This window comes from Lynx rufus, unplaced genomic scaffold (assembly GCF_022079265.1).
Source record: "Lynx rufus isolate CCGP_SWC_20201006 ecotype Redwood Valley unplaced genomic scaffold, mLynRuf1.p SCAF_21, whole genome shotgun sequence".
NCBI lineage: Eukaryota > Metazoa > Chordata > Mammalia > Carnivora > Felidae > Lynx > Lynx rufus.
In genome coordinates, this window is record NW_025814836.1 from 27,663,806 (window position 1) to 27,676,280 (window position 12,475).

At 60.1% G+C, this 12,475-nt stretch overlaps 1 protein-coding gene across 2 annotated transcripts; it reads right to left on the minus strand.

Annotated features, from left to right (window-relative positions):
* Window positions 1-727: 727 nt before the first annotated feature.
* On the minus strand, window positions 728-8,723 carry TMED3 (transmembrane p24 trafficking protein 3). Of its 2 annotated transcripts, none has more exons than XM_047086511.1 (3): window positions 8,523-8,723; window positions 6,960-7,208; window positions 728-1,534 (listed from the first exon to the last, which is right to left on the minus strand). In XM_047086511.1, the coding sequence occupies exons 1-3, from the start codon at window positions 8,706-8,708 to the stop codon at window positions 1,259-1,261; spliced, it is 711 nt and encodes a 236-aa protein (XP_046942467.1). In that variant the 5' UTR covers window positions 8,709-8,723; the 3' UTR covers window positions 728-1,258. The 2 variants fall into 2 exon arrangements, with proteins under 2 accessions (XP_046942467.1, XP_046942468.1); XM_047086512.1 differs by lacking the exon at window positions 728-1,534 and adding an exon at window positions 3,252-3,796.
* Between the last annotated feature and the right edge of the window lie 3,752 nt (window positions 8,724-12,475).

Genomic DNA, 12,475 nt, shown 5'->3' on the forward strand with positions numbered 1-12,475 from the left:
AGACAAGTACACGTATGTGTCAGTGGTGACAAAACTAGCTTCGAAGAAAAGCAGGGACAGGGAGACGAGGAGGCCGGGGCAGGTGAGAGGCTGCCATCTCGAATGGAGTCGTTAGGGCAGATCTTGCTGCTAATGTGACATCTAGCCAGAAGGAGGCCATGCAGGTGTCAGAGAGATGGTGTTCTAATTGGAAACGGCATGTGCAAAGGCCCTGGGGCAGAGGCAAGGCCCAGCGTGTGACAGGAACAGCAGGAGACCTGGGTGGAGTGAGAGAGGGGAGCAGGGCAGCCGGTATGCCGATGATGCGGGATCTCCCGGCCCACAGCGAGGACTCTGCCGTGACCCGAGGGACCTGTGGAGCCACGGGCAGGTGGTGACCCAGAATGACACGGTCTGACTTGGGTTTTAAGCAGACGCCGTGGCTGCTGAAATGGCACGTAGCACAGCCACTCCCCGTCTTCTCCCTGTTCTCGGCCCCTCTGTCCGGACCACATGATGACGCTGCTTCCTCAGTGACCTCCCGAGTCTGAGGCAACAAAGTAACCAAGGCCCTAGTCACTGCTTCCGCTCGCCTGGGAGATTTGCCCGCGGTCTGCGCACGCCTGCACACAGACCCCCGCACACCCCGCGAGGGCAGCCTTGCTCCATCACGCCCTCTGCACGGGCGCCCACAGCCCCCATTCGTCTGTAAGCTGCTTCAGGGCAAAGAAATAAAGGCACAGGTCTCCACGGTGCTCAGGCTTCGTTTTTATTAAACCACGTGCTGCCTCCGGGAAGATACAGCCGACCGAGGGCACCGGCCACCGGTTTCCTCCCGCTTCCACGGCAGGCACCTCTGCTCACCCGGGACGGGAAGTTTCTGCAAAGCCGCCCGCCCCGGGGCCCGGCTTCTCCAGGCACAGACAGCTGCACAGAGGGAAGCGGACTAAAGAGCCCCTTCTTCCGCACAGAGGCCTGGACGCACACGGGCCGGATGACCCGGGCACCGTGGGGCAGAGGGAGCGCCCGGAGCCGCCCCAGGAGGCCTCCTCTGGCCAGATGCGGCTCACTTCCTGTGGCCCCACACAGCGGCCAGTCTCAGCCTGACCGCTCGCTCTTCTCGGCGTCGCGCACGTAACGCAGTCAGATGCGTCCCCGTCACCGGGCTCTGGGGGCGCCGGCCGCCGGGACACCGGGAGCAGGCACCTGGGAGCTCGGTGCCCCCCCCCCCCGCCCCTCCCCGGGCGGCTCTGCCTCCGGCCCAGCAGGAGCCCGTGACCTAGGAGGGCAGCTCCGTGCTGGGGGCGGGGCGCAGGGACTGGGAGTGCGCCACCCGGGGGGCGGGCCGCTTCTCCGTGAAGAAGCTTTTCAGCAGCAGCACCTGGCCGAAACTGACCAGGAACAGGGCGACGGTCTCGCCGACAGACCAGTACGAGACCCGGCTGCTCAGCTCCTCCGCCCGCGCCCGGTCCTGGGCCTCGCGGAGCCGGTAATGCGTCTGGGAGTCGATCACCGTCTTCAGGGCCTCGTGGATGGTCACACAGGCCGACTCCATCTGGGCGGGAGGAGAAGAGCAGTCATGTTCTGACCCCGAGAGGAGCGTGCAATCCGCACGCGGCCCACGCTGACACCCGGGCCACGTCCCCGAGGCTCCGATTAGGAGGTGGCGGAGTCAGGCGCGGAGCCCACGTGTCTGAGTCCCGAGCCTAGGCCTTCGAACGCGGCCCTGGGGTCCCACCTCACATTCGGGACAGTGGCGGGCGGGGATCGCCACCCCGCTGGTAGGAGGCCTGACTGACCGCTGGCCCCGCACGCAGATGAGAAAACGGAGGCTCCAAGAGGCCGTGTGACCGGCCCGAGGTCAGAGACGTGAGTCACAGTCGTGGGGGCCCGTTCCTGTACACACACAGGCACAGGAAGACACCCCTCTCGTGTACGCACACACACCCGACCGCACATGTGAACGCACGCGCTTACACACACACGCTCACGTGGGACCCCCTTCACCCGGCTCCGCGTGCTGAGGCAGAACCTTGAATCCCTTCCCCCTCCCCCACACCTGCCCGACTCCCGCGACACGATGAGCTGTGACTAGGTCACACGGCACGGCCACCCTCACGCCACGGCCACCACCCCAGCGCCTCACCTGACCACAGGAGCCCCCAAAAGGGAGCAGAGCTCCAGCTGCCAGCCTAGAGGACACGGACACGTGCGGGGACCGGAGGAGGTCTCTGGGGGCCGGGGCACAACAGCCGACAAGGACCCGAACCCGCCAGCAGTCTGGCGAGCGCGGAAGCTGAACCCCGGCCTCACCCCGACCCAGCCTGGGGACCCGCGTGGCCCGGACCGCCCGCCTGCGGCACTGAGGTGCGCGTGGTCTGCTTCGGACGCTCGGTTACGTCATGAATCACAAGCCCACGGTGGTCATGAGGCTCACTCACAGGTGACCTATGACACGCATTTATCTGAAACCTAGAAGATTCTATCCCAACAAGGCCAGAGAAGCTCGCAACGCGTCCCAGAGACACCTGCTTCGGTCCCCAAAGCGCAGAGGTGAACTGTCCACACCGTGAGCGCAGGAAGGGAGGGGAGACCGAGTCACGGAGCCACCGCCTGACTGACCCCCAACACCCTCCCTTGTGTCACAAATGAACTGTTTCCGGGAGGCAAATAGGAGACTGTGGCCAAAAAGCAACATCGCCCTTACCTGCCTCACGGGCTGTTCACTCCGGGCCACGGCAGGGGCCACACCAGGCCGCGCGAGGGAGGACGAGGCCTCCTTTCGGCCCCGGAGTTTCCAAGGCCACATATCGTGTCCACCCTATGACTGGTCTGCCGCCAGGGCTACGGTTTCCTGTGGACACGCGGGCGGCTGCTGTCACCCGGGTCCATGGGAAGAGCTGCAAAGTGCCACCCAGACAGGAAGCGACAGGGTCACTGCCACCCAGGTGGAATTAGGGGAGTTCCACAGGGCAGCAGTTCAAAGGGCAGAATCCAGGGTAACAAACCCACTTTCTCGGGGACACCCGCACACCCTGTCATCTCAGGCTGGCACCCGGCGTCGTCACCTGCCCCACACTTGGTAGGCGGCTCGTACCTACAGGCGTCAGACGCTGAGACGCGGCCACCTGATCTTGGAAGGGCTCCTGACACCAAGGAGTTCCTTGATGTGTCAAGCCGGCCACAACAGGACCACCCGGGGCACAGACCTCTGCCGGACGCACGGCGGCATTCGTAGGCGCTGACACCCCCCCCCCGCCCCCCACCCCAGCTCTTCAGGTGACGCTTCTGGAGCTCACGAAGGCACGTCCGCCATCACAGAATGAACAGCGGATAAACCGGGAAGGGCTAGGAAGGAGGCCGCGGCATGGGGTCAGGCTACTCTGCGAGCCTGTGTCCAGGCCAAATCACGACACGGCATTTCTGGAAGCCTCTCTAGTCCAGCTGCACTGGTCACTGCGGTTCTGCGGGCAAGACAGGGCAGAGCGGCGGACAGACGTGGGCGCCGAGGGCCCCGCCACAAGCAGGTTCAGGGTGTCCTTGAGATCAGCGGGGGCCGGGGACGCACACGTAGGCATGCGCACCTGTGGGACCTGCACACGCACACACACTCACTATGCATGCACACACAGACTTTGCCTTTAAGCACGAGCGAAGGGCCCACGTGGGTTTCCGGGCTAGAATTCCACCCTCTACACTTAGGTGCGTCACACGCTCATTCAGAGACTCGGAGCGGGCGCTCCCTGGGCCCTGGGCCTGGCTGGGGGCTCAGCAGTGCAGGTCGGCAGGTGCAGGCTCCTCCCAGGGCCCAGAATCACTGGAAAAGGAGGGAGGGAAGAGGAAGAGAGACAGGGAGGACCCTGAAGTCACAGCTGCAGAGGCCCGAGGCAGAGGACACGTCGGGTCCGCCGTGCGAGGCGCCACGTCGGAGGCCGCGTCCCACCCATAGGCCAGAGACGGCACCCAGGTTCTGAGAAGAGGGCGGCGGTGGCCTTCACATCAAGGTCTCAGATCAGGTCCCGGAGGGTAAAGCAGCAACGGGCAGGAACGCAGCTCTCTCAGCATCAAGGCCACGGGGACCCAGGGGCAACACAGCACATGATGCACACCCGCCCCCGAAGCACCCCCTGCCCAGAAAGGCACACTATGTCCCCATCGCTGGGACCCCCGCCTGTGCCAGTGCACGGCCCGTGACCACGAGCTTTCCGTTAGGAAACCCGTCCAGCCTGCTTCCTACCCTGCGGAATCCCTTCTGCTTCCAAGAACCCTGTTTTCTCAGGGCCCTGGGCACCCTGCGCTGGAGTGTGGCTTCGCCCTGGCTGGTTCCCTGGCTGGAATCCGGGAGCCTCCCGGGGTTTCCGGTCACTGCTGTCTTGTGACAGTTGCTCCCTGGAGACACCCCAATCCGTCACCCTGTTTTCTCAGGGCCCTGGGCCCCCTGGGCTGGAGTGTGGCTTTGCCCTGGCTGGTTCCCTGGCTGGAATCCGGGAGCCTCCCGGGGTTTCCGGTCACTGCTGTCTTGTGACAGTTGCTCCCTGGAGACACCCCGATCCGTCCCCCTCCCGGGACCATCCCCTTCCTCTGCTGCCACACCAGTGTCTCACCCTGTCTGTCCCGCCTGGCGATGCTCCAGTCTTCAGCCTGCAACCACCAGCAAGGCCCCCCAGCCTGCACCCCACGGGGCCCCCACGGACAGGAGCACTCGGGTCCTTACAGACTTCAAGAGCTCGGAGCCAGGGAAGCATGAGCTGACCTCAGAGCAGAGGTGGGAGAACCTTTAATCCTCCCTGCAACACCAGTGAGCGGCCCGGGGCCTCTGACCTCCGCTGGAAAACCTTCAGCCTCTGCTGGGATCTGCCCGGACTCTCGGAAGCTCGGCCGCCCCAGGGGCACCCTCCCGGCCCCTGCCCTCTCCTGGGAGCCTGGTCAGGCTGGGACCCAAGCTGGAGACAAGTCCCCGTGGCCTCAGCCCCGGCCTGGACCTTGGTCACTCTGGATCCCACTCTTCCATCAGAATTTGGATTCGGGGGCCAGAAAACATGGCCTCTGGCCCACCGCTGTGCTGGAAGAGGTGGGGGGGGGGGCAGGGGGTGTGAGAAAAGAGCCAGGGCCAATGGGGGATCCAAGCCACGCCAAGAAAACAAGGTCTGGGGAGGGACGTGCACCTGCCGGCCCCTCCCGAGAGCCGTCGTCCCTTAAACCACAGCTCTGACCACAGCGCCCCGTGGCTAACTGACACGGCCACACATCTCAGCCTGCCGCCAGCAGGCACCAGCACACAGGAAATGCCCGCCACACGGGAACCAGGCTCTCAGGTGTAGACACAGACAGACGGTGCTCAAGGCTGGGGGTGGGGGCGGGCGGGGTGGTCAGAGGTACCAGGGGAAGGGACCCCCTCTGGAGGCTGGGCAGGAGAAAACAGGAGATCCGGCCACGCAGAAGGGGGTGAGTAGTCAGTTTCCTGCAAGAAAACCAAATCTAATTCTAAGCCTCCAGGAAAGGATTTCTCGATCGCAGTGACCACCATTAAGCCTTTTCTCTACCCGATCTGTCTTCCACCGGTCAGAGGGGGAGACCTTGGGCTCCACTTCCAGAGTTACCACATCTTTAGCACGGAGGCTGTTTCGTCGGAGAGCCACAGAACTCCCAAGAGTACGGGCTGTGAGACCTCCCACCCAGGACACGCCACAGGTCACGCGGCCAGGCTCAGACCCAGGGCCGTCTGGCGGAACCTGCCACGCGTGGCCACTGGCCACCTGTGACTGCTGGGCCCCGGAAATGTGGCTACGCAGCCAACGAGGAAACGAGTTTTTAATTTCATTTTAATAAACTCACGTTGCAACAGCCGTACGTGGCCAGGCCACACCCCGGACTGGGTGGCGGTAACCCCCATCTGCTCAGGGAGGGCAGACGAACCCACGGTCAGAGCCACAGAGGAAGGGAGCGGGGGACCACGTGACCACCGAGAGGCCGCCCAGAAGGCGACCTGGCCCCGCTGGAGACTTAGACGCTCCGGCTTTGGATCAGGAGCAGCGCGGCCCCGACGGTCAATCCTGTCTTGCGGGGTCCCCTGGGCCCCGCCACGCAGTCATGCGGCAAGTCTGTGCCATGCACCACGACTGGGGGCAGGGGATACCAGGGTAAACGGCACGGGTTGCTGGGCGGGCCTCGGGAAGCCGAGAGCCTGCACTGCGCGTGAGGGGCAGGAGGGAGACTGACGAAGGAGCCTGGGCTCGGTCTGTCACTGGCCCCGAGAGCCCACGCACGACCATCTATCCCCGATTCTCTTCCAGAGTGTGTGGGGCCCTGGCTGCGAGTCCACTGCCCAAGCAGACTGTCTCTGCCAGCCCTCCCGGCATCCAGGGGGCCGCGGGACACCTGGCAACGACGGGCTGAGCAGAAGTGCGGCGAGTGACTCCCGGGCCGGGGGTCTGAAGAAGCAGGCGGGACTTCCGGAGGAAGTCCGCTCAGAGCCCAGAGGAATGGAGCAGGGAGCCCACCGGACAGCACCCCGGATTCCTACGTCAGTCCCTGGAGGAAAGCTCTCCACCAACCTAGGTTACCGCTTGAGTGAGAAAAGATCTGCCACAGGGTTAAGCCACCGACACGTGGCTGTCGCAGCTCACGTGGCCCTGACAACACACCGTACGAAGCAGGCGTTCGGTCTTGATGACGCACACACACTGTACATGCGGGGGGCGGGGGGGGGGGGGCAGGCATGGACGCCTCCCGAGCGATGCCGTTTGAAAGGCCGTTGGGAACACGGAAATTCCAGAGGATCCGGCGAAACAACGCAGAGGGAGAGCACAAGGGGGACCGTGTCCTTTAGGACTGAACGCAGGAGGAGGTGAGGCCAACACTGAGCCACGCAGGCCGGGAGCTGGGGGCGGGGCGACTGAGTGCCGGCCAGGACCGGACCCGAGGGGAGGAGGAATGGGCTGAAGGCCGAGCCCGGCCCGCGGCCGCCGACGTCCACTCACCTGGGTGAGGGCCGTGACCCTGTTCCCCATGTCTGGGAGGATGGGGGGCTCGTCGCCCACTTGGAAGTCAAAGTAGACGGTCTTGTGAGAGAAGGTGGAGAACTCATTGCTGAAGCAAAACTGATAAACGCCCTTGACCTCGGCCCGGTGCGTGAAGCTGTCGTACTGCTTCTTGGTTTCCCTGTAGATGGTCTTTCCCAGGGGGTCCTCCACGTAGCAGTCCACGTCATAGTGGCCTCCGGTAATGACCTGACAACCAGAGAGACACCCACCGTCTGCTTTACCAGTGGGGCAACCAGCGCGCGTGCAATGCCGACCGGCCACCGTGAACTTCCTAGAACAGGTGCTGGGATGCTCTCGGTCGTCCTGGGGACGACACTGAGGTTGGGAGAGGTTAAGTAAATCCGCCATGGCCACACTGCTAGAAAGGGACAGGGCTAAGATTTGAATGCCCGTCTGCCCGACTTCCCAAGGTTTTGCTCTGCAAGGGCACAATGAGCTTAATCCTTCACCCTTTTACAGAAGAGGAAACTGAGGCTCTGAGATCAAATAAATTGCCAGACGGGTCTAGTGAATGTTAATATTATTACTGATCAAATGCAAAAAGCAAATACAGATTAGAGTGCTCATAGACCCGGTGGCCATCAGAGGTGGGAGGGTCCTTGGGAATGACACAGTTCAAACTCTTTATAAACATAAGAGTGACAAGATGGGCATTGGGCAAAATCACACAGGTGGTCATCGGCTATAACCAACGTCCATCAAGGGACACAGTCAGCGGCCTACATCTACTTCCAAAGTTCTTCTCTGCGCAGATGGCAGGATTTCCTTTATAAGTGGTCGGCCCCCTGCTGCTGGAGGTGCCGAAATCAAGGGGACCATCTTTGACAGGGCATTTCTGCCCTAGCAGTGACCAGACCACCTCCCAGGCCCCTCCAGCCTCATAATGACCGGTTTTTAGTGATTGTACGGGGCGGGGGGGGGGGGGGGCTGTTAACCCAGACACAATTTGCATGTTGTCCACAGAGATGTCAAAGTGGCCATACCAGCGACCCAGAGGCCATCCCACACCATGCTGTCCCCAGGCACAAGCCTCCTGCAGTGGCTCTGGCCAGAGAGGACCCATGAAGGGCCTGCCTCACTCCTGCTTGCCCACGCCACCTCATCCCGGGAATGCCTGGGAGCAGGTGTCCACGAGCAGGTGGCCGTCTGGGGAGGATTCCCACTGGCACCCCAACCCCAGATCTGCCCACTAAACCTCCGGGGCAGATCCCTCACCCGAGACCGGTCCCCACCCGTGCGCCGGGCGGCCTGTGGGAGGAGGCGGGAGTGCAGGAGCGGCAGCATATGGCCACAGCAGGACTGCTTGCTGGTAAACACTGCGCATTGTCCCCACCCCTGCGCTCACCCCGCCTCCGCCTGTAAACCCTGGAGAAGCGGGGAGTACGACCACGAACCCACCTCCCGCCCCCACTGCCGTGCTTGAGTACACGCGGGACAAGGCGGGCCCGGAGCGCTGCCTCCCGCCCGCCCGCAGTGCCGCCCGTCGGGGCGCGGCCTCACCTGGTAGTCCAGGGAGAACTTGGCGCCCCGCTCCACGTCCTCGTGGAAGCACTGCTTGGCGCTGTCGGGCAGCTCGAAGGTGAGCTCGGCGCCCCGCGGCCGCTCGGCCCGGAGCAGGAGCAGCAGCAGCAGCAGCAGCAGCGGCGGCGACGGCGGGGAGCCGGGACGCGCGCCCGCGGGACCCATGGCGCTCCGGTCCGGTCCCGGCCGGGGCGGCGGCTGCGGGGCGCCGGGCGCGGACGTGGCGCCCAGGCGGCGCTTCCGGGAAAGGCGCCCCGCCCCTTCCCTGCTGCGCGTGCGCGCTGGCTCCGCCGGGCAGGCCACGCCCCCTCCCCCGGCGGCGCCCGGCTGGGCGGGAGGGCTGGGGGCGGGGCAGGCGGGCGCGCTCCGCGGGAGCCCCGCACCCTGGGGCCACTGAGGCTGCGCTCAGCCACTCAGATGTCTGGGCTATCAGGACAAGGCGAAGGTTCTCCTGGGATAAAACGCTCTTTCTTTCTTTCCTTTGCCTTCTCAAAACCATGAAAGCGGGGAAATTGACTTACTGCCTTATCCATTACCATTGGCCTAAGAAGGTATCTTGTATAATCGCTACTACAGGGTTTTGATATTCTAAGAGCAGGTAAAACAGAAAAGACACCGACTGTGGTCTGGCTACTCAGTAAAGAATGTCTCGGGCCAGCGTTATCCCATGTGTACCCGGGTTTCCGCAAAGAATTGTACCGCCGTATAGAGACCCCCACGTGGACGACAGGGAAGCGTACCGCCGCGGGGCACATCTGGCCGTGAATTAACGTGCGAAGCTATGTCAAAGCAATCAGAACGGGTAATGTCATATTTGATGACTCTGTACCAGGCTCAGAGAAGGTATGTTGTGGTGTGCCTTGAGGCTCTTGCCCTGGTTCTGCCCTGCGACACATTAGTTTTTAGTTACTGATATATGTATATATACATATATATATATATATATATCTCGATATCAATATATACATATATATCGATATATATGGAAAAAAACATGTAAGAAATAATCATTTCATCTAGATGCACCGAGGGAAGAAGCAGATGACAGATGTAAGACTAAAATGATCTTGGCCAGTTGCGGTGCTAAGATTAACAAGAAATTTTGCCAGGTTAAATGTTAAGTCCTGTGTTTAAGTTCCAAGAAAACACCTGCATAAGCTCAGAGGCGGGAAGCCTGACACGGCCGTAGCTCAGGCCACGGCATTCGAAGCCTGAGCCTCAACAACACTTAGCTGAGGGTAAGAGTGGGAATGCACCGACTGAGCAAGGAGGCCTGACTCGCCCCCTGGGGGTTAATAAAGGAACAGAACTGTCACAGCACCTACGGGGTGGAAGGCAGTAACTGTCACACTGTCTCAGGCACTGATCAGAGCACATCTGTGTCACTACCTTGGGAGGGACATGAATAAGACAGGGGAATACGTCACAGCGAGGTAGTTAGGAGGGGACCAGTCTAGTAAGCCGCCAGGAAGGCTGATCAAACAAAGTGAAGTCAAAGGAAACAGGATATAACCTTGAAGAATAAAATCTAAGGATGAAGAAAGTGTTAACTTTAAAAAGTTTGCATAACAGCAATCTTTACAGCTACCATTCAGCACCTACAAGGTGCCGGCCTGCAGTGTTAGCTGCTCACACACTTCATGTATTTTGCATTAATTAATCTGCACGAGCGGCCATGCAAAAACAAAAAAAAAAAAGTGTTATTATTCCCCCTCTGACAAAGAAGAAACAGAAGCTCAGGAGGTTTAATTAAACAGCATTGGTTTCGGTCGGCCTTGGCCGTGTGAGTCAGTGGCTTAAACCAACAAAGACGCACAATTTCTCGTGATTTCGTGGTTGGCTGGGTGGTGCTTCAGCCGCTTTTGCTTGGGCTTATTCACGCAGCCGCCTTCGGCCAAGGGTCCTCGGGGCTGGAGGTCCAAGATGGTCCCACTGAAGAGGCGGCCGGCTGACGTGGGCTGCTGGCTAGAGCAGCTCAGTTTTGCATGCATCGTCTCCCCCTTGTGGTTTACATGATTTCTTCATATGGCAGGCTCAGGGCAGCATCCCACGAGGGCCAGGACAGAAACAGCAAGGCCCCCCCACAAAGAACTACACTCCAATATCACTTTTGTCACTTTCTGTTTGCCGAAGCAAGTCCAAGGCCAGACCAGGTTCAAGGTGAAAATATGGACTCCATCTCTGGATGGAGGAGGCCTAAGTCACGTTCAGAGGAGAAGTATGTCGGGTGGCAGGAATCTGTGGCCACTAAACAAGCTGCCAGGGTCCCCAAACTCAGCTTGTTAATAGCTAAGCTAGGGGCGCCTGGGGGGCTCAGTTGGTTAAGCGTCCAATTCTTGGTTTTGGCTCAGGTCATGATCTCTCGGTTCATGGGTTTGAGCCACGCATCTGACAGCACAGAGCCTGCGTGGGATTCTCTCTCTCCCTCTCTCTCTCTTTCAACATAAATAATAAACTTTAAAGAAAAAATCATCAAGCAGACACTGGGTAAACAAACAATTCACATGTTGTCCCCAGTGAATGAAAACACAACTCTAACTAGATTAAATGATACAAGAATATCTTACTTCATGTAACAGGAAGTTCAGAGGTAATGCAGCCTGCAGGCAGAGCGTGATCAAGGCTCCAGTCCGTCTCCCTACCAGCTCTGCCCTCCTCTGCACGTTGGTTTATCCTCTGACTCCATTCTCTCATTGTCAAAAGAGGGCTGTCAAACCAAACAAACAAACAAACAAAGAAGCTTCGGAACAACATGTTTATTGGGTCACATCTAGTAGGAGGTAGAGAAAAATCTGTCAACCAGGGGATGTATGTCCTTCGTTCAGCCCAGCTGGTCCAGTCAGGCCATGTCTCCTCCTCTGGATCTAAGGCACTGAGAAGGGAAGGCCGTGTGGTGATTGGCTTAGGCTGGATCCTTTAGCCAATCACTGATGAGGAGAATGGACTTGTCCTGATTGACTCAGACCAATCAGGACTTCCCTTGGAGGGAGCTGGGGAGGGAGCAGTGTGGCTGTAGTCAAAAGAGAGGCCAGGATATGGGGTGACCACGTGAACAAAATCAGGCCCGAACGGAAAGGAGAAAGGAGGAATCAGACCAGCTAGGCAAGCAACAGTGCCCACCGTGGCAGGGAGAGGATTAAATACTTCTTAAATTCTAATGGGATCGTTACAAAATTAACGTAGACCCTTACCTCTCACCGTATGAGAAATTCTTTTTGCTCCGGATCAGGGATGTCTATGATTCTGGGTCCGTCATCCCGGATGAGGCAGAGGGTCCAGAACGGAGGTCTGGGGCGGGGGAGGGGGGGAGTCGTGTTCCGCGGCTGTTTCTTTGGGCTGGTCCACACCTGCAGGGCCTGTGTGCCACCTTCTGTCCCCCCATCACCTCTCCCCCCTCCCATCCTCCTCCTCCCCAGTCCTGACACATCACGCTCACCCTGTTCTGTGAACCGCATTACGTTTTTTACTCTGTGATGTCAAAACCCCCTGTCCACGATCAGTCCAGGAAATTGGATCACAGAACCACCTTCAGCTGAGGATGCCCGGTGAGAAGCGTCCGACACTTTTCCCTGCGTTGACCTGCTCTGGTGTCATCATAGCTGTCAAGCATTACCCCCTTTCATTCCTTGAGGTCTGTTGCTTACCCTGACGACCTCCCCGGGGGCAAATGCCATGGGTGACGCTTCTGTCCTTTGCACAGTGCATGCTGTGGGCTCTAGAACACCCTTGGGTGTGAGAAACGTCTCACTCCTTTACTCTTCTAAATCTAGTTAAGAGTGATCTGCTCCCCTCCCCCCCACTTAACAAAGACGGTACGAGTGCCCATGTCGTCCCAGGGGAGCTCCCCGCGCCCGTCTCCTGTAGGCCTTCGATGCTGCACGGAGTTCCGGTCCCCGGGCTCTGTCATCCACAGGCTCACTGGCCACGTGGAT